General features: G+C 46.3%; 1 protein-coding gene across 8 annotated transcripts in view; it reads left to right on the plus strand.

Annotated features, from left to right (window-relative positions):
- Positions 1-913: 913 nt before the first annotated feature.
- Positions 914-22,352, plus strand: part of LOC140478784 (TRAF2 and NCK-interacting protein kinase-like) — a 245,463-nt gene continuing 224,024 nt past the window's right edge. Inside the window, exon 1 of one of the 8 annotated variants that reach the window (XM_072572152.1) lies at positions 914-1,483. In XM_072572152.1, the coding sequence (XP_072428253.1) occupies positions 1,427-1,483 (57 nt within the window). In that variant the 5' untranslated portion in view covers positions 914-1,426. The remainder of the gene's footprint in view (positions 1,484-22,352) is intronic. The other 7 variants (XM_072572154.1, XM_072572155.1, XM_072572160.1 and 4 more) reach the window with 7 other exon arrangements.

Below are 22,352 nucleotides of genomic sequence, written 5' to 3' on the forward strand. Positions count from 1 at the left end.
GGTTGCACTTCAGCGGGTTGGTGTGGACTTGTTGGGCCAAAGAGCCTGTTTCCACACTGTAAGTAAGCTAATCTAATCAATGTAATTCTGAAAATAGGTATTGGTGTGAATTAGGATGTGGGCAGCCAAATTCTAGGTTTATTCTAATTTTTTACCATCTTAAAACATCTCATCTAGTTCCGCCTTTTATATAAAAAAAATTATTTCACGGGATGTGAGGCCAGCTGGCTGCACCAGCATTTATTACTCAGTTGGGAAGGTGGTATTGAGCTACCTTCTTGCAATCCATTTGGTGTGATGACGGCCAGAATGCATTTGGGAACTGAGTCCTAGGTTCTTGACCCTGTGACTCCAAGGGAACAGGGATATTGTTCCAAGTCAGGATGGCTGGCGTATGCAACTTGCAATGGCCAAGCTCCTGAGGGTACAGGCTTACATTTCATCATGGTAGCGAGTGAAAGTTCAGTTTTATTAACAAAACTGGACACAACACTCGTCCCAGTAATGATGTCATGACAGTGGTCAGTGTTATAAAAACCCATCTGGCTTATTAGAGTTCTTTAGAGAAGGAAATCTGCCACCCTTACCAGGTCTGGCCTACATGTGACTCCAGACTAATACCAATAATTGCCCTCTGAACTGGTCGAACCACTCACTCATTTGTATCAAAACGCAAAGTCCGGGGGCTGAACATAGGAATCAGGATCAGCACCTGGCCCCTCCTCGCCAACTACCCTCAACTTCACATTGCTGCCTGCCGCTGATAACCTTACACGTCCCTCAAGCCCCCAGGGGAATTGCAAACCTTGCCTGTGCAACCTGCTCCCAGAATTTAGCCCTCGCCTCGGCAACAGATGGGTGAAGTGTTTCAGGAACGTGACATTTCAAGTGGGGGGAGTGCAAGGTCCTGAACAGCGATTCTTGTTGAAGGAAGCGGCCTGCCATGCCAATGCTTTTGCTGTTGTGGCCAGACTGCTTGTTCCTCGCAGCGATAATATGCTCTTCAAGACTGGTTGCAGTTTCTTGAAAGCAAAGTAGGTTTCCAGCCGGCGTGTTGCTGTTTGTCTCCTCCCCGGATGCTGTGATTGACAGATTCTGCAGAGCCTGCTCTATGTGTGTGTGTGTGTGCTATATATTGTGTGGGCGCTTTGCAGAGAGCAGTTGTTCTGAACAGGACCCATCACAGAATAGGACTGCAGTAATTTAACTCCCTGCCTCCTGTGGTGTCACCAGAAATTAGGACAAATTAAAACCATTCCCCCTCTGCCCTTATTCTTTTCACATGTGAAAGACCTGTCCTGCTGATTGTTTGTCATTGAGCGGAAGGATATGTTTTAAATCGTTATAAAGCCCAGCAGTGAAGAGAGAGAGGAGAGAGAGATAAGGACTAAGCTCCTGGCTGTGTTAGTTTTCGGGTGAAATTAACATGGCGAGCGACTCTCCAGCGAGAAGCCTGGATGAAATCGACCTCTCGGCTCTGAGGGTAAGTGACCCAGATCAGAACTCTCCTTGTGTCAGATCTTGCTTTCTTCCGGGAGATACATTGTTCCCTCCGTAGTACTGTCACAATCTCCAACACATCGATGTAGCAGTTGTGTGTCACAAAGATGTGCGATGTTACAATCTATATTTCCTGCCCTGTCTCAAAATTGTAGCCAGTTGGCAGAACAATAGAATAAATAGCACGTTTGAACCGAGCTGCTTGTGTTTATGTGTACAGTATTGAGCTCATCATTCCATTAAGCTCACTGTACGCAATGTCACAATGAATGGGGTGAAATGGAACCTGTTTAGATTTTTTTTCATTCATCGACTACACCTCCCCCCCCTCCCCCCCCCCCCCCACACACACCACCTTCTTTCATTCCCGCAGTGAATTATATCAATTTGAAGGCATTTTGCTGCCTTGTGTGTGTTTGTGTGCGCTCTTAAATCTAGACAGTGTTTCACGACATGCCTTTGCAGAGTCTCCCGTTAAAAAAAAGCTTCCTCAATTTTCTCCGCAGAAAATCCCTAATGTTTTCAAGCATTCCGTGAAATTGAGATTGCTGGTTAGAGACCAGGTATGGGGCAGTCTCAGCTGTTATAGTAACACAGAGAGAGAAGAAAATACAACTGGATAATGGGAGAGGATCCGGGCCAGGGATATCGTGCTGTTTCATTCAACATATACAAAATGCATTTGCATGTATGGAAGTAGTGTTCAAAGGGTCCTGAAGGGAAAGCTTGCGGATGAGAGATTCCATCTCGATGTGAATCCTAAGTACAAGACCCTCTGTTGGTTAATGGCTACAGCCATAGAAGCTGTCATCAGCGACAGGCGCTCATTAACATAATTCTTCCAAGGGAAGGAATCGTTTCGATACAAAACACGATCACTCCTGTTGTGAATCTAAAATAGCCTGTCGAAACTTGGGACATTTCACTAATGGGCATCTGGTCAGAAGAGAGAGTGAGAGAGTCCTGAATATTTTAAACGACCTGTCATGACCTCTCTTATCAAACCATGTTGGTTATTGTACATGTGTAACGGTGCCTGGGTGAGAAAGGCAGGAGAAAAGACCAAGAGGAGACGGGGGGAGGGACTGCACGGATGGGAATGGTGGGGGGGGGGACGAGTTGGACTGAGTGGTAAGGAGTGGGGCTGGAGTGGCGAAGAGTATGAGGAGGGGAAACTGACAATCACGGGGGGGGGGGTTGTTGTGGAATTTGGCAATGGTGGTATTCCCTTTGTTTATCAAAAAGAAATCTCTTGTGGAGTCACTTCGGAGTGTAATGTAGGGCTTTGTTCCAAAGCACTGAAGGAGCTTTCTGGCTAATTATCTCTTGATTTGCTATAGCATGTCTGAACAATTCTGCTCTGTGGCATTTTCAAAGAGACTGTCGTGTCAATGCGCATGCTGATGGGGGAGGGGGAAGAAGTCGAGATTTCAGGTTCAGTGCCCTCTCTCCCAGTTCCTGCTTGTGTGGTTTCTCGGGGCAAGTGAGGCAGCCAGTGCAGAAGTGGCACGGGTTAACTCACAAAGCGCTGCCTCCCTCCATTCACTGCCAAACTTGGCAAACTGACAGCAGGGGATTTGTGAAGTCTTTCAGCCGAGCTGTCACTCTCTGCCAAAAGAAGGGATCCTTGCTTTGTTTTCATCTCTTTCCACCGTCTCGTCTCTCTGAAAGCTCAGTCCGGCCGTCCGAGATCACTGCCCCCTTCCAATTCTCGCCTCCTGAGGAACTGCATCGCCCTACCTTTGGGAACTGTGTGTTTTCAGCATGACCCCTTGATTCTGAAAACCGCTCTTGAAAGGATCACTCAGAGACCAGAGGTGTAAGACAATCATTAAAGCCAATTTCTTCCATCCAGCTTTAGGCTGTATGTCCCAACGTCTCCTTATGGAGCTCAGCCCCAAAATCTGTTTCGCGATGAGCACCTTGTCGTACATGAATGATGCTATGTAAATGCACAAAGTCATTGTCATCCTCAACCCGAAGGTCAGTCGGTTGAGTTTAGCGGTTCAGATATTCTGGGTTGAATTGGGTGAGGGAAATGGGCGAGATTGGAGCCACTGGCTTATATAGGGACGGAGGGGAGCAATTGTCAACCACATCTGGGCGGGCCGAATAGCCTCTTTCTGTGTTCTGACGTGTGGAGGAGTTGGCTGAATACAAACTCAACCACAAGTGAGTTGAATAGGTGGGATAGTATGGAAAGGGAAAGCTGATTGTCGAGCAGCCCCCCTCTGATTGCCAAAACATGTCGGTGTGTTTGAAGGAAACCAGTCAGGTCAACGAGTGTCATGTTCGAGATCTGATACTGTCCCTCTGCCTTGGAATGTGGAAATTACATGGCCACTGTCTTCCAGGGTTGGAGCTGCGGGAGGTTGGTTCCAGCTTGTCTTAGTCATGTTGGGTGGAGCGGGAATCTCGATCTGTTTTACTGGGAGCGAGTCCCTGCCTGCCCTTCCTTCCAAATCAATGAGGTGTTCTGCATGGAAAGAACAACAAACAAATCTTACTCTCCCCATTCCCCCCCCCCCCCCCCCCAAGAAAGAAAAGGACCTGTGGTTCAGAAACCAGCAGGGATTCTGATTTGTTTTACATCAGGGTATATTCTCGGATGTATGGGACTGAGATGAGGAGAAATGTATTTAGTCACAGGACTGTGATTTAAGAATTCTGTACCACTTCATTTTTAATTTATTCTTTGAATAGGTGACACTGGCAAAGCCAGCACTAGGTAACAGCCTAGTGGTATTATTGCTGGACTGTTAATCCAATAATGATAGATAGAGTCATAGAGATGTACAGCACAGAAACAGACGCTTTGGCCCAACCTGTCCATATCAACCAGGTATCCCAACCCAATCTAGTCCCACCTGCCAGCACCCGGCCCACATCCCTCCAAACCCTTCCTATTCATTTACCCATCCAGATACCTTTTAAATGTTGCAATTGTACCAGCCTCCACCACTTCCTCTGGCAGCTCATTCCATACACGTACCACTCTCTGCATGAAAAAGTTTCCCCTTAGGTCCCTTCAATATCTTTCCCCTCTCACCCTATGCCCTCTATTTCTGGGCTCCCCCACCCCAGGGAAGAGACTTTGTCTATTTATCCTATCCATGCCCCTCATGATTTTATAAACCTCTATAAGGTCACCCCTCAGCCTCCGACGCTTCAGGGAAAACAGCCCCAGCCTATTCAACCTCTCCCTATAGCTCAAATCCTTCAACCCTGGCAACATCCTTGTAAATCTTTTCTGAACCCTTTCATATTTCACTCCATCCTTCCAATAGGAAGGAGACCAGAATTGCACACAATATTCCAACAGTGGCCTAACCAATGTCCTGTACAGCTGCAACATGACCTCCCAACCCCTGTACTCCATTCTCTGACCAATAAAGAAAAGCATACCAAATGCTGCCTTCACTATCCTATCGACCTGCGACTCCGCTTTCAAGCAGCAGCTATGAACCTGCACTCCAAGGTTTCTTTGTTCAGCAAAACTTCCTAGGACCTTACCATTAAGTGGATAAGTCCTGCTCTGATTTGCTTTCCCAAAATGCAGCACCTCACATTTATCTAAATTAAACTCCATCTGTCACTCCTCAGCCTGCTTCATTAATATCCTTTGGGGGAAGAAACTGCCATTCTTACCTGGTCTGGCCTACATGTGACTCCAGACCCACAACAATGTGGTTGATTTTGAACTGCCCCCGGATAATTAGGGATGGGCAATATATGCTGGCCTAGCCAGTGATGCCCTCATCACATGAATGAATAAAAAAACAATGTCTCGACAGAGCAGCCTGTTCCGGCATTTCAGAGGGCAGCTAAAAGTCAGCCACTTTGCTGTGTGTCAGGAGTGATGTGCAGGCAGAAATGGCAGATTTCCTTTCCTAAAGTAAAACGGAGAGGATTTTTTTGGTATAACAATCAATGGAAATTTCATGGTCACTATTACTGAGACTAGCTTTCATAGAGTCATAGAGATGTACAGCATGGAAACAGACCCTTCGGTCCAACTCGTCCATGCTGACCAGATATCCCAACCCAATCTTGTCCCACCTGCCAGCACCCGGCCCATATCCTTCCAAATCCCTCCTATTCATATACCCATCCAGATGCCTTTCAAATATTGCAATTATACCAGCCTCCACCACTTCCTCTGTCAGTTCAATCCATACACGTACCACTCTCTGAGTGAAAAGGTTGCCCCTTAGGCCTCTTTTAATTCTTTCCCCTCTCACCCTAAACCAAATCCTCTAGTTCTGGACTCTCCCACCCCAGGGAAGAGACTTTGTCTATTTATCCTATCCAAGCCCCTCATGATTTTGTAAACCTCTATAAGGTCACACTCCAGGGAAAACAGCCCCTCTCGAGAGCTCAAATCCTCCAACCCTGGCAACATCCTTGTAAATCTTTCCTGAGCTCTTTCAAGTTTCATAACATCTTTCCAATAGCATGGAGACCAGAATTGCATGCAATATTCCAACAGTGGACTAACCAATGTCCTGTACGGCCACAATATGACTTCCCTCCTCCTGTACTCAATACTCTGACCAAGACAGGAAAGCATATCAGATGCCTTCTTCACTATCCTGTCTTTGCGACTCCACTTTCAAGGAGCTATGAATCTGCACTACAAGGTCTCTTTGTTCAGCAACACTCCCGAGGACCTTACCATTAAGTGTATGCATCCTGTTGAGATTTTTTTTCACAAAATGCAGCACCTCACATTTATCTGAATTAAACTCCATCTGCCACTTCTCAGCCCACTGGTCCATCTGATCAAGATCCTGTTGTAATCTGAGATAACCTCCTTCGCTGTCCACTACACCTCCAATTTTGGTGTCATCTGCAAACTTACTAACTATACCTCTCATGCTCACATCCAAATCATTTATATAAATGACGAAAAGTAGAGGACCCAGCACCGATCCTTGTGGCACTCCACTGGTCACAGGCCTCCAGTCTGAAAAACAACCCTCCACCACCACCCTCTGTCTTCTATCTTTGAGCTAGTTCTCTATCCAAATGGCTAGTTCTCCCTGTATTCCATGAGATCTAACCTTGCTAACCAGTCAAATGCCTTACTGAAGTCCATATAGATCATGCCCACTGTTCTGCCCTCATCAACCCTCTTTGTTACTTCTTCAAAAACCTCAATCAAGTTTGTGAGACATGATTTCCCATGCACAAAGCCATGTTGACAATCCCTAATCCGTCCTTGCCTTTCCAAATACATGTACATCCTGTCCCTCAGGATTCCCTCCAACATCTTGCCCACCACTGACGTCAGGCTCACTGGTCTATAATTCCCTGGCTTGTCCTTACCAACTTTCTCAAACAGTGGCACCACACTAGCCAACCTCCAGTCTTCCGGCACCTCACCTGTGACTATCGATGATATAAATATCTCAGTAAGAGGCCCAGCAATCACTTCTCTAGCTTCCCACAGAGTTCTAGGTTACACCTTATCAGGTCCTGGGGATTTATCCACTTTTATGCCTTTCAAAAAATCCAGCACTTCCTCGTCTGTAATATGGACATTGTTCAAGATGTCACCATCTATTTCCCTGCATTCTATATCTTCCATGTCCCTTTTTACAGTAAATACTGATACTAAACAAGTATTTTGCTTCTTCCCCATCTCCTGCGGCTCCACACAAAGGCCGCCTTGCTGATCTTTGAGGGGCCCTATTCTCTCCCTAATTACCCTTTTGTCCTTAATGTATTTGTAAAAACCCTTTGGATTCTCCTTAATTCTATTTGCCAAAGCTATCTCATGTCCCCTTTTTGTCCTCCTGATTTCCCTCTTAAGAATACTCTTACTGCCTTTATACTCTTCTCAGGATTCACTTGATCTATCCTGTCTATACCTGACATATGCTTCCTTCTTTTTAGCAAAACCTCAATTTCTTTCGTCATCCAGCATTCCCTGTAGCTACCAGCCTTTCCTTTCACCCTAACAGGAATATACTTTCTCTGGACCCTTGTTATTTCATTTCTGCAGGCTTCCCATTTTCCAGCTGTCCCTTTACCTGTGAACATCTGTGCCCAATCAGCTTTTGAGAGACCTTGCGTAATACCATCAAAATTGGCCTTCCTCCAATTTAGAACTTCAACTTCTAGATCTGGTCTGTCCTTTTCCATCACTACTTTAAAACTAATAATTCCAGGTTCATTAGTTTAATAGCCAGCTATCATTGTGAGATTTGAACCTGTACTCCCCTCCTCCCACCCCCAAATATCAGCCTGAGCCTCTGGATTGCTAGTTCAATGCCATATTACTCCACGATACATGCACAAGAATCACTGTCGTATCATTGATAATTATTTAGTATTGGGCCTTACATTTTTAAGATGTTTAAAAATGCTTTTTAAAATGCATCATTTAAAATTTGAAATATTTTTGACCTCTTGGAGAATGGACATGGAAGTGAAGTTCAAGCCCATATTTAGTCATTATCGCATTGAATCATGGAGCAGACCCTTGGGCCGAATGGTCTACTCCTGATTGCTCTCTCTCTGGTGTTCTTGTGGTCTGTGCTTTATTAGTTGGTCTCACCTATGTGCTGCAATGGGCCTTGCTGTCTTCACACTTATACTCATGTAGTGTAGTATGAAGTACTCACAGGCTGATTGAAATGCTGACAGACTGCAATGTGAAAGCTCCTTCTCTGTTTTTGATCATCTTCCTTGCAGATGATGGTGGGGATAGTCATCCTGGTGTAATGGGAATGATTTTGTGAGCTTTCATAACCCATACAAGGAGGAATTAGATGTGGTCACTCCTAACCAACAGGCAGAGGATCACAGTGCGGAGTGCCTTTCAGTCCGTTGAGTATGCACTGGCTGTCCAAATGAGCACCTCACCCAGTGCTGTTCTCCTGCCTTCTCACTGTAAGATAGTTCATTTCCAAATTACCACCGAATTCTCTTTTAGAAACTAGATCAAACCTATCTCCAGCACACTCTAGGGCAGTGTTTTCTAGACCCTAGTTCCCGACTGCATGAAAAGGTTTCTCCTCATATCAGTGTTGAGGTGTTTAGATTTGGAGGCAGGTGAGCACTTTGGTGATAGTGACCACAGTTTGATTATGTTTACTTTAGCAATAAAAGGGGATAGGTATATACTGCAGATATTGCTGGGGCAAGGGCAATTCTGATGCGATTAGGCAAGACTTAGGATACATAGGATGGGGAAGGAAACTACAGGGGATGGGCACAGTTGAAATGTGGAGCTTATTCAAGGACCAGCTACTGTGTACCTTTGTTAAGTATATACCAAGGTGAAAGTAAGTAGTGCAGATGCTGGAGATCAAAGTCAAGATTAGAGTGGTGCTGGAAAAGCACAGCAGGTCAGGCAGCATCGAGGAGCAGGAAAATCTACGTTTTGGGCCGGAGCCCTTCATCAGGATTGAGACAGGGAGCCTCAGGGGGTGGAGAGATAAATGGGAGGGGGCTGGGGCTGGGGGAAGGCAGTTGAGAGTGCAATAGCTGGATGGAAGTGGGGGTGAAGGTGATAAGTCAGAGGGGAGGGTGGAGCGCATAGGTGGGAAGGGAGATTGACAGATGGAACAGGTCAAGAGGACAGTGTTGAGCTGGAAGGTTGCGGGGTGGGGTGGGGGGGAAGGGGAAATGAGGAAACTGGTGAAGTCCACATTGATGTCCTGGGGTTGAAGAGTCCTGAGGTGGAAGATGAGGAGTTCTTCCTCCAGGCGGCGGATAGTGAGGTGGGTGGCGATAGTGGAGGCCTAGGAGCTGCATGTGAAATGTTTGGCCACGGGGTGGTGGGGTTGATTGGTGCAGGTGTCCCAGATACGTTTTCTGAAGCACGCTGCGAGTAGGCATCCAGTCTCCCCAATGTAGAGGAGACTGCGTCAGAAGCAATGGATACAATAACTGACATATGTGGAAGTGCAGATGAAATTTTGATGGATGTGGAAGGCTTTTGCCCAATAGGTCAATTTTCCTGCTCCTTGGATGCTGCCTGACCTTCGGTGCTTTTCTAGCATCACTCTAATCTTAAGTATGTACCTGTCAGGCAGGGAGGAAGTGGTCGAGCAAGGGAGCTGTGGTTTACTAAATAAGTCAAGAGGAAGAAGAAGGTTTATATTAGGATGAGACATGAAGGCACAGTTAGAACACTTGAGAGTTACAGGTTATCCAGAAAAGACCTAAAGAGAGAGCTAAGAAGAGCCAGGAGGGGACATGAGAAGTCATTAGCAGATAGGATCAAGGAAAACCCTAAAGCTTTCTCTCAGTATATCATGAATAAAAGAGAAAGATTGGAGCCAATCATGGATAGTATTGGGAAGTTGTGCGTGGAGTCCGAGGAGAGAGGGGAAGTGCTAAATGAATACTTTTTGTCAGTATTCACCCAGAAAAAGACAGTGTGGTCAAGGACAATACTGTATAAGGTCGTAAGACACAGAATTTACAGCAAAAGTTTACAGTGTGAAGTAATTGAAATTATATATTAAAAGTGACCTGATTTGTTTGTTAAGTGTCTCATCTTTTAGAATGAACTTCTTGGTTTCAGTTCTTTCCAAAATATGAGAGACTTAAACAATCCAGGCCTTTTTCAATTTATATATATTTCAGTTACATCACACTGTAAACTTTTGCGATAAATTCTGTGTCTTACAATTGTGTCCTCCACAACCACCTGATGAAGGAGCGTCGCTCCGAAAGCTAGTGTGCTTCCAATTAAACCTGTTGGCCTGTAACCTGGTGTTGTGTGATTTTTAACTTTGTACACCCCAGTCCAACACCGGCATCTATAAATCATGTTCTGTTGCAAAATAGTTTAAATTTGTGTTTTCTCGTTCTCAATTCCCATAAGAATGAGAACATCTTCTCCTTATTTACCAGATCTTTCATGATTTTGTAAACTTCGATCAGATCCCTCTTCTTTAAGCAGAACTGACCCATTTTCTCCAATCTGTCTTCATAATAGAAATACCATATCCCTGATTCCATTCTCATAATCATCTTCTGCACTTTCTCCAATGTCTTCCCATCTCTCCTAAAGAACACTTCAGCTGCAGGAGAAAGTAGGGAATGCAAATGCTGGAGAGTCAGAGCTGGAAGAGCGCAGTGGATCAGGCAGCATCGAGGAGCCGGAGAATCTGCATTTTGAGCATAAGCCCTTCAGCAGGAATGCCTCATTCAATATGACAAGTCACATGACAAGGGCTCCTGCCCAAAACGTCAACTCTCCTGCTCCTTGAATGCTGCCTGGCCTGCTGTGCTTTTCCAGTGCCACACCTTTCGACTCCAATACTCAGCTGAAGCCAAACTAGCATCTAATACAAGTTTAGGTAAAAACAATGACTGCAGATGCTGGAAACCAGATTCTGGATTAGAGTGGTGCTGGAAAAGCACAGCAGTTCAGGCAGCATCCGAGGAGCAGGAAAATCGATGTTTCGGGCAAAATCCCTTCATCAGGAATAGAGACAGAGTGCCTGCAGGGTGGGGAGATAAATGAGAGGAGGGTGGGGGTTGGGAGAAAGTAGAGAGTACAATAGGTGAGTGGGGGAGGGGATGAAGGTGATAGGTCAGGGAGGAGGGTGGAGTGGATAGGTGGAAAGGAAGATCGGCAGATAGGACAAATCAGGGGGACAATGCTGAGCTGGAAGTTTGGAACTAGGGTGAGGTGGGGGAAGGGGAAATGAGGAAACTGGTGAAGCCCACATTGATGCCCTGGGGTTGAAGTGTTCCGAGGCGGAAGATGAGGTGTTCTTCCTCCAGGCGTCGGGTGGTGAGGGAGTGGCGGTGAAGGAGGCCCAGGACCTGCATGTCCTCGTCAGAGTGGGAGGGGGAGTTAAAATGTCGGGCCACGGGGCGGTGTGGTTGATTGGTGCGGGTGTCCCAGAGATGTTCCCTAAAGCGCTCTGCTAGGAGGCGCCCAGTCTCCTCAGCGTAGAGGAGACCGCATCGGGAGCAACGGATATAATAAATGATATTAGTGGATGTGCAGGTAAAACTTTGATGGATGTGGAAGGCTCCATTTGGGCCTTGGATAGAGGTGAGGGAGGAGGTGTGGGCGCACGTTTTACAGTTCCTGCGGTGGCAGGGGAAGGTGCCAGAATGGGAGGGTGGGTTGTTGGAGGGCGTGGACCTAACCAGGTAGTCACGGAGGGAACGGTCTTTGTGGAAGGCAGAAAGGGGTGGGGAGGGAAATATATCCCTGGTGGTGGGGTCCGTTTGGAGGTGGCGGAAATGTCGGTGGATGATTTCCCTTTCCACGTGATTAAAGTTGCCCTCCAATGCATCCGTCCACATCCCACACCTCCGCCCTCAGACCCCACCCCTCCAATTGTAACAAGGACAGAACCCCCCTGGTGCTCACCTTCCACCCTACCAGCCTTCGCATAAACCAAATCATCCACCGACATTTTCGCCACCTCCAAATGGACCCCACCACCAGGGATATTTCCCTCCCCACCCCTTTCCACCTTCCACAAAGACCATTCCCTCCATGACTACCTGGTCAGGTCCACGCCCTCCAACAACTCACCCTCCCCTCCTGGCACCTTCCCCTGCACCACAGGAATTGCAAAACCTGTGCCCACACCTCCCCCCTCACCTCCATCCAAGGCCCTAAAGGAGCCTTCCACATCCATCACAGTTTTTAACCTGCACATCCACCAATATCATTTATTGTATTCGTTGCTCCCGATGCGGTCTCCTGTACATTGGGGAGACTGGACACCTCCTAGCAGAGCGCTTTAGGGAACATCTCTGACACACCCACACCAATCAACCACACCGCCCTGTGGCCCAACATTTCAACTCCTCCTCCCACTCAGCCGAGGACATGGAGGTCCTGGGCCGCCTCCACTGCCGCTCCCTCACCACCAGACGCCTGGAGGAAGAATGTCTCATCTTCCGCCTCGGAACACTTCAACCCCAGGGCATCAATGTGGACTTCACCAGTTTCCTCATTTCCCCTTCCCCCACCTCACCCCAGTTCCAAATTTCCAAGTCAGCACTGTCCCCATGACTTGTCCTACCTGCCTATCTTCCTTTCCACATATCCACTCCACCCTCCTCCCTGACCTATCACCTTCAACCCCTCCCCCACTCACCTATTGTACTCTATGCTACTTTCTCCCAACCCCCACCCTCCTCTCATTTATCTCCCCACCCTGCAGGCACTCTGCCTCTTTTCCTGATGAAGGGATTTTGCCCAAAACGTCAATTTTCCTGCTCCTCGGATGCTGCCTGAACTGCTGTGCTTTTCCAGCACCACTCTAATGTAGAATCTAATACAAGTTTACCATAACCTCCTTGCTGTTGCACTCTACGCTTCAATTAATAAACCCTTGGATACCCTCTGCTTTATTAATCATTCTCTCAACCTGTCCTGTCAACTACAGAGTAGGGCCCCTTAAATATCAAAGAGGTCATCTTTGTGTTGAACCTCAGGAAACAGGAGAGATATTAAATGAATATTTCATATCAGCTTTAACTGTGGAAAAAGAAATTGACACTTGAGAACTCAGGGAAATAAATATTGATGTTTTGAAAACAGTTCCCATTACAGAAGAGGAAGCTGTGGAGGTCTTAGCAAATATAAAGGTGGATAAATCTCCAGGATCTGATCTATTTTATCCCAGGCGTATGTGAGATGTTAGGGAGAGAATTGCAGGGCCCATTGCAGAAACATTTGTATCGTCTATAACTACAGGTGAAGTGTCAGATGACTGGAGATTGGCTAATGTTCTGCCTTTGTTTAAGAAGGGATGTAAGGAGAAGCCTGGAAACTATAGACCTGTGAGTCTGACATCGGTGGTGGGTAAGTTGTTGGAATCGATTCTGAAAGAGAAGATTTACATGCATTTGGAGAGGCAAGAATGATTAGGGATAGTCAGAATAGTTTTGTGTGAGGAAATCATGTCTCACAAATGTGATTGGGTTTTTTGAGGAAGTAACCAAAAAAGTTGTTGAGATTAGAGCGGTAGACATTGTTTGTGTGGACTTTAGTAAAGCCAAGGGCAAGGTTACGCTTAGTAGGCTGATTAGTAAAGTTAGATCATGTGGGATTCAAAGTGAGCTTGCCAATTGAATTCAAAATTGGTTTTACAAAAGGCAACAGAAGATAATGGCAGAGGATTATTTTTCACAGTGGAGGCCTGTGACCAGCGATGTACCACAGGGTTTGATTCTGGGTCCACTATTGTTTGTTATTTATATAAATCAATTTGATAAAAATATTGAAGGCATGATTAGTAGGTTTATGGGTGACACAAAGATTGTTGGCATAGTGGACAGTGAAGAAGGTTACCTTAGATTACAAAGAGATCTTGATCAATTGAACTGGCTTGAAGGTGGAAGACAGAGAGTTGTGGAGGGTTGCCTTTCAGACTGGAGGCCTGTGACCAGAGGTGTGCCACAAGGATCAGTGCTGGTGCCACTGCTTTTCATCATTTTGTGGCTCAGTGGTTAGCACTGCTGCCTAACAGTGCCAGGGACCCAGGTTCGATCCCAACCTCAGTTGACTGTCTGTGTGGAGTTTGCACATTTGCCCCTGTGACTGCGTGGGTTTCCTCCAGGTGCTCTGGTTTCCTTCCACAATCCAAAGATGTGCAGGTTAGATGGGCGGCACGGTGGTACAGTGGTTAGCACTGCTGCCTCACAGCGCCAGAGACCCGGGTTCAATTCCCGCCTCAGGCGACTGACTGTGTGGAGTTTGCACGTTCTCCCCGTGTCTGCGTGGGTTTCCTCCGGGTGCTCCGGTTTCCTCCCCCAGTCCAAAGATGTGTGGGTCAGGTGAATTGGCCATGCTAAATTGCCCGTAGTGTTAGGTAAGGGGTAGATGTAGGGGTATGGGTGGGTTGCGCTTCGGCGGGGCGGTGTGGACTTGTTGGGCCGAAGGGCCTGTTTCCACACTGTAAGTAATCTAATCTAATCTAATCTAATCTAAATTGCCTATAGTCTTCACGGATGTGTAGGTTAGGTACATTAGTCAGAGGTAGATATAGAATAATAGGGTAGGGGAATAGGAGTGGATGGGTTACTCATCGGAGGGTCGGTGTGGACTTAATGGGCCGAAGGGCCTGTTTCCACACTATAGGGATTCTATGGTTCTATTTATGTAAATAATTTGGATGTGAACGTAGGAGATATAGTTAATAAATTTGCAGATGACACCAAAATTGGAGGCTTGGTGGGCAGCAAAGACTACCTCAGAGTACAACGGGGTCATGAGCAGATGGGCCATTGGGCTGAGGAGTGGTAGATGGAGCTTTATTGAGATAAACGTGAGGTGCTGCATTTTGGAAAAGCAAATCAGAGCAAATGGTTCGGTCCTTGGGAGTGTTGCTGATCAAAGAGACCTTGGAGTGCAAGTTCATAGCTCCTTGAAAGTGGAGTCACAGGTAGGTAGGATAATGAAGAAGATGTTTGGTAGGCTTTCCTTTATTGGTCAGAGTATTGAGTATCGGAGTTGGGAGGTCATGTTGGAGCTGTACGGGACATTAGTTAGGGTTGTTTGGAAAAGCACAGCAGGTCAGGCAGCATCCGAGGAGCAGGAAAATCGATGTTTTGGGCAAAAGCCCTTCATCAGGCTGATGAAACATAGATTTTCCTGCTCCTTGGATGCTGCCTGACCTGCTGTGTCTTTCGAGCATCACTCTAACCGTGACTGATTTCCAGCATCTGCAGTGCCCACTTCTGCCCAGGACATTGGTTAGGCCACTGTTGGAATACTGTGTGCAATTCTGGTCTCGCTCCTATCGGAAAGATGTTGTAAAACTTGAAAAGGTTCAGAAAAGATTGACATGGGTGTTGCCAGGATTGGAGGATATAAGCTACAGGGAGAGGCTGAATAGGCTGGGGCTGTTTTCCTTGGTGTATCGAAGGCTGATGTGTGACCTTATAGAAATTTATAAAATCACGAGGGACATGGATACGGTAAAGAGACAAGGTCTTTTCCCTGGGTTGGAGTAAAGAACTAAAGAACATAGGTTTAGGGTGAGAGGGAAAAAAGTTAAAAGGGAGCTAAGGGGCAACTTTTTCACACAGCGGGTGGTATGTGTATGGAATGAGCTGCCAGATGAAATGGTGGAAGCTGGTACAGTTGCAACATTTAAAAGGCAGCTGGATGTGCAAACGAATAGGAAGGGTTTAGAGGGATATGGGCCAAATGCTGGCAAATGGGACTTGATTAGGTTGGGATATCTGGTCGGCATGGATGAGTTGGACCGAAGGGTCTGTTTCTGTGCTGTACATCTCTATGACTCAATGGACTGTGTTTGAGTCAATGGGCTAAAGAGTGGCAGATGGAGTTTAATTTATAAATGCAAGGTACTGCATTTTGGTAAAACAAACTATTAAAAGTAGCACCATGTTTGTGTTGTAGAACAGAGAGACTTAGGGGTTCATGGACATAATTCTTTCAGGTTTGGTTAAGAAGGCATTTCGCATGTTTCCCTTCATTAATCAGACCTTTGATTTTAAGAGTTGGGACTTTATGTTGAAGTTGTATAAGGTGTTGGTGAAACCTGTTGTGGACTACTGTGTACAGTTCTGGTCACCCTGTTGTAGGAAGAATATTACTAAGATGGAGAGGGTTCAAAAGAGATTCACCAGGATGTTGCCAAGAATGGAGGGTTTGAGTTATAAGGAGAGGTTGGATAGGCTGGCACATTTTTTACTGGAGTGTAGGAGGTTGAGGGGTGATATTATAGTGGTTTATAAAATCATGAGGGGTACAGATAAGGTGAGTGGCAGATGTCTTTTCTCTAGGGGGAGGATTTCAAGGCTAGGGGCATATTTTTAAAGTGAGAGGAGAAAGGTTTAAAAAAGACATGAGTAGCAATTTGTTTATTCAGACTGTTTTGTGTGTGGAATGAACTTCCAGAGGAAGTGGTCGATGTGGGTACAGTTACAACATTTAAAAGACATTTAGATAAGTATATGAATAAGAAATGTTTTGGAGGGATATGGGCCAAGTGCAGGCAGATGGGACTAGTTTAGTTTGGTATTGTGGTCAGCATGGACTGGTTGGACCGAAGGGCCTGTGACTCGATGACTCTATTACTTAAATGACTAATGCAGATATACAGTCAGGTTCTCCTATTGCTGCACCCTTTTCAGGATTGCGTTCTTTATTTTGTGTTGTTTCTAGGTGTTCTTCCTTACAAAATGCATCACCTCACTCTTCTCTGCACTGAATTTCATTTGCCACCCACTTACCTATGTCTTTCAAATGTTCTAGGCTGTTCTCCTCATAGTTAAGAATACCATCTTGTTCTGTATCACCTGCTACACAGGACAAGCCTTTGATCACTGATGTATAATCATACTTGTGAATACAACTGTGTTTATCAACCCAATATTCTGAGCTGGAGACCACTTATCTTCACTTACCTGGACTGTCCAGTAGTGGGGCTTGAACCTGGAACCTATGGACTCAGAAGCAGGTAGTCAGTGCATTGAACTTACTCCTTTAGTCTAGCATTTCTGTTACAGTGCTGAGCTGGTGGATGGATGAGAAAACATCCAATGTTTTCAACCTAATTTCAGTCCAGTGGGCATGTTAAAAGGAAGAACTTGGATTTCTTTGGGGGTATGGGGGAGTGGGTGGAAGCTAGTGATGGTTTCATAACATTGGGATGTTCCAAAGTGCTTCACAGTCAATGAAGCTATTAATGTTTGAAGTGTGGGGACTATTATAGCATAGGAAATGCAACAGCCAATATATACACAACAAACAGCTGCAGGCAGGAGTGGTTTAGGGGTAGGCAAGGACTTAGTGATGTTATTGCTAGACTATTAATCCAGGAAGGTAAAAACAATGACTGCAGATGCTGGAAATCAGATTCTGAATTAGTGGTGCTGGAAGAGCACAGCAGTTCAGGCAGCATCCAAGTAGCTTCGAAATCGCCGTTTCGGGCAAAAGCCCTTCATCAGGAATAAAGGCAGTGAGCCTGAAGTGTGGAGAGATAAGCTAGGAAGTGAACCTTTTTGTGGAGTTCAAATCTTGCTATGACAGATGGTCAAGAAAGCACAACAAAGTCACTACTTCCTCAGGAGGCTAAGGAATTTCGACATGTCCACAAAAACTCTTACCAATTTTTTTAGATGCACCAGAGAAAGCATCTTATCTGGGTGTATCACTGTGAAGTATGGTAACTGCACTTCCCAAGAATGCAAAACACTACACAGAGTCATGACCACAGCCTAGTCCATCACACAAACCAGTCTTCCATCCACTGACTCCATCCATACTACATCGGGAAAGCAACCAACATAATCAACAATCACTCCCACCCTGGTTATACTCTCTCCCACACTCTTCTGTCAGGCAGAAGAAACAAAAGTTTGAATACAAATAGATTCAAGAACAGTTTCTTCCCCTTTTATCAGACTTTAGAACAGACCTCTCAAATGTTAATTCTGGTCTCTGCACTGTGTTCTGCTACTATGATGCACTTTTTATGGTACGATCTGCCTGTATAGCAAGCAAAGCAACACTTTTCTCTGTTATTCTGTACATGTGCCAACAATAACTCAATCAATCAATAAAAGAATCTGGATCTAAAATTCAAATGATTACCATGATTCCATTGTTGATTGTCAGGAAAAACCCCTCTGGTTTCTACAGGGAAGGAAATCTGCCATCCTTACCTGGTCTGGCCTACATGTGACTCCAGACCCACAGCAAAGTGGTTGACTCTTAGCTGCCCTCTGGGCAATTGGGAATGGGCAATAAATGCTGGCCTAGCCAAAGACACCCTCATCCTGTGAGTGAATTTTTAAAAAAACTTAGCAGTTTGCTAGTGGCCAGTTGAGTTTGAATGATTTTAGGTGCAATATAAGTTTTGGCCCAGATCTTTTTAATGGATAAAATAATTCTGATCCATTTATAATGTGTTAGAATTTCAACAATGTTGACAATCCCATCTTATGGGCTATTGTACCAGTATCCTCATGTGATGCATGTTATTGAGAAATAATATTTGAAGCAGGCATTGACTCATTTATAACGTGACCTGGCACATTTTTTTGTGAGACGTGGCTTCCTTTTTTGAATCATAGGGAAACCTATTGCTTCATCAAGTCTTGACCTATTCATTCACACTAAGTTGTGTTGACTCTGTTTTCTGAGGTGACATGTCAAACTGTTTCTGTAAAGCATCCCAATTGTGGGATGAGCAAATTGCACTGAACTCGTCCTTGTGTGTTCTTTTACATTTGTTTATGGGATATGGTTGGCAGCAGCAAGGCCAGTATTTATTCCCATCTGTGAATGCCATGGAAGGTGGTGATGTGCTGCTAACTGCTGCATATCAATAGTTCAAGATCACCTTGTCTAAACAGCCACTGGTTCAAATACCTGAGCTTCTCTTGCGTTTTGACTGGTTTATAAATAAATATGTGATGGCAAATGTTGGTTTCTTGCCATTGTTTAACTTTGTATATGAAGCCCAGAGCTGGGAAAGGACAATTCAACAACAACTTGTGTTTATATAACGCCTTTCTAAATGTTAGCGCACTCCAAACTGCTTCACAGGAGTGTTACAGCATAGAACAAGGTTGTTACTAGTTCAGTTACATTGCATCACCGCAGTGTTTGGAACAGGATGGATACTGAGACACAGTTGGACCCAACACTGCAAGGCTATAGAGGGACAGCCAATCAAAAGCTTGAAGAAAAAGCAAGCACAGAAGCAGTGACTTGAAAATGAAGAGAAAGGTGGAGAGCGCGACGTAAGGTAGAGGAGTTCTGACAGTATTGTGATATGTCTTGCAGCTAGTGTGAAATGCACCTTTAAGAGACATGCTGACGATACCATCACTGTATTTTGTCATTGACCTGATGGTATAAAGGTCTTAATTTCCATGTTACTGGGGTCACTTGGAGCATAGTGGACTGAGAGAAGTGTGCTGCAGTTAGTAAACAAGTTGATTTTTACTAGCCTGGACATGACAGTGCCTATGGTTTTAACAATCGTCGATACCAGAAACTGTGATAAACATCTCTTGAACTTACAGTACAAAGTGACTCAGGGCTAGTTAGTATGTTAAGGGAATCTAGATTAGAGGGTTACTGGAAAAGCTCAGCAGGCCAGGCAGCATCTGAGGAGCAGGAAAATCAACGTTTCGGGCAAAAGCCCTTCAGCAGGAATGTTAAGCAAGTTAGCCGAAGTGTCACTTCAGCAGGTACAACTAAACATCTGATGGTCAAACCTAGAGTCGACAGTCTCTGATGGAGATGGAGTAGGGGTCCTGAGCCAGAACCTGTCTGCTCCAAAAGCATTTATTTCTTCTTCTCTTGCTTCTTACCTTCTTTTTGGTTCTTATCTCTTCTACCTTTTGGAGCGAGCTCGGTCATGGAGGCAGCAGCAACGGTGGGGTCTGGGGCCCAGAGCAAGGACTTTGGTGGTCATTCACGAGGCAGCTAGTGTGCCTGGGCACAACTCAGGTGGTCGGTGGTACTGAAGAAGGGCCTGGGAGCCTGGAGCAGCATCAGAGCAGGACGCCTGCTACCTGTTGGGAGGCAGCTGGTGAACACAGACAGTGGTTGGTGGCTGGATGGCAGTGGTGAGGCCCAGGGATCAAGAGATCAAGCCCAATGCACAGGAGAGAGTGAGCCCAATGCAGGAGAGAGATCGAGCCCAACGCAGGGGAGAGATTGAGCCCAGTGCAGGGGGAGAGGGAGATCGAGCCAGCCTAATGTGGGGACAGAGAGAGATCGAGTTAGGCCTAGTGTGGAGGGAGAGAGAGATTGAGCCCAGTGCAGGGGGAGAGAGAGAGATTGAGCCCAGTGCGGGAGGAGAGCAACATCAAGGTCAGTGCAGGGAGAGAGAGTGATTGAGCCCATTGCGGGAAGAGAGAGAGATATCAGGCCCAGTGCAGGGGGAGAGAGAGATCAAGCCAGTGTGGGGGGAGAGAGAACGAGCCCAGTGCGGGGGGAGAGAGAGAACAAGCCCAATGTGGGGGAGAGAGAGATCGAGCCAGCCCAGTGTGAGGCAAGAGAAAGATCGAGCCAGTCCAGTGTGGGGGCAGAGAGAGATTGAGCTAGCCCAGTGCGGAGGGAGAGAGAGATCAGGCCCTGTGCGGGAGGAGAGAGAGATCGAGCGTTGTGCGAGGGGAGAGAGAGATTGAGCCAGCCCAGTGTGGGGGCAGAGAGACTTCGAGCCAGCCCAGTGCAGGAGGAGAGAGCGATTGAGCCCAGTGTGGGACAGAGAATGAGCCCAGCACAGGGGAGAGATACCCTTGTGGAAAAAGCCCAGTGTGGAGTGTCTGCAGGCCCATGGCGAAAGAAAGTCTGTAATTTGGAACTTCTAACTTAATTTCTTATTTACTACTTTATACTGAGAAGGACGTTAATGTTGAACTTTTAGATTATTTGTTTTTTCTTCTCCTTTTGAACTGAAGAATTTGTACCCATACCTTGTACCTAAAATGGTGCTGTGATTGGCGACATTGTAAACATTTCACTGCCCTCCTGTAATCCTGCACTTGAGTACACATGAAAATAAAACCTAAAATCTAAAAACCGAAGAAAGAAAGCCCATCACTGTCCGTGGGCAGATTGTGAGGTCAGGAAAGAGCAGGTGGGTTATCAACAGTGGATATTCATAACCAAATGATGTCTATAGCCCAACCAGCACACATCAACATGCTTAAAGACTATTTTCAATGTGGATGAGGTACTGCCCAACCCATGGGATGACCTGCAATTCCGATGGGTTCAGGTGCTGCAGTTGCCAAGCCAAGATGAAGCAATTAACCAACACATTCCACCTTGAACTTAAATTTACCTGGACCATCTCTGACACCTCCCTCCCCTTCCTGGACCTCTCCATCTCCATTAGTGACGACCGACTTGACACTAACATTTTTTACAAACCCACTGGCTCCCACAGCTACCTGGATTACACCTCTTCCCACCCGACCTCTTGCAAAAATGCCAACCCGTATTCCCAATTTCTCCGCCTCCGCCGTATCTGCTCCCAGGAGGACCAGTTCCACCGTAGAACACACCAGATGGCCTCCTTCTTTAGAGACCGCAATTTCCCTTCCCACGTGGTTAAAGATGCCCTCCAACGCATCTCGTCCACATCCCGCACCTCCGCCCTCAGACCCCACCCCTCCAACCGTAACAAGGACAGAACGCCCCTGGTGCTCACCTTCCACCCTACAAACCTTCGCATAAACCAAATCATCCGCCGACATTTCCGCCACCTCCAAAACAACCCCACCACCAGGGATATATTTCCCTCCCCAACCCTTTTCTGCCTTCCACAAAGACCGCTCCCTCCGTGACTACCTGGTCAGGTCCACACCCCCCTACGACCCACCCTCCCATTCTGGCACTTTCCCCTGCCACCGCAGGAACTGCCTCCTTCACCGCCGCTCCCTCACCACCAGACACCTGGAGGAAGAACGCCTCATCTTCCGCCTCGGAACACTTCAACCCCAGGGCATCAATGTGGACTTCAACAGTTTCCTCATTTCCCCTTCCCCCACCTCACCCTAGTTCTAAACTTCCAGCTCAGCACTCTCCTCATGACTTGTCTGGACTTGTCCTACCTGCCTATCTCCTTTTCCACCTATCCACTCCACCCTCTCCTCCCTGACCTATCACCTTCATCCCCTCCCCCACTCACCCATTGTACTCTATGCTACTCTCTCCCCACCCCCACCCTCCTCTAGCTTATCTCTCCATGCTTCAGGCTCACTGCCTTTATTCCTGATGAAGGGCTTTTGCCCGAAATGTCGATTTCGCTGCTCGTTGGATGCTGCCTGAACTGCTGTGCTCTTCCAGCACCACTAATCCAGAATCTGGTTTCCAGCATCTGCAGTCATTGTTTTTACCTCAATAAACAATTAGTCAG

This window comes from Chiloscyllium punctatum, chromosome 6, assembly GCF_047496795.1.
Source record: "Chiloscyllium punctatum isolate Juve2018m chromosome 6, sChiPun1.3, whole genome shotgun sequence".
Lineage (NCBI taxonomy): Eukaryota > Metazoa > Chordata > Chondrichthyes > Orectolobiformes > Hemiscylliidae > Chiloscyllium > Chiloscyllium punctatum.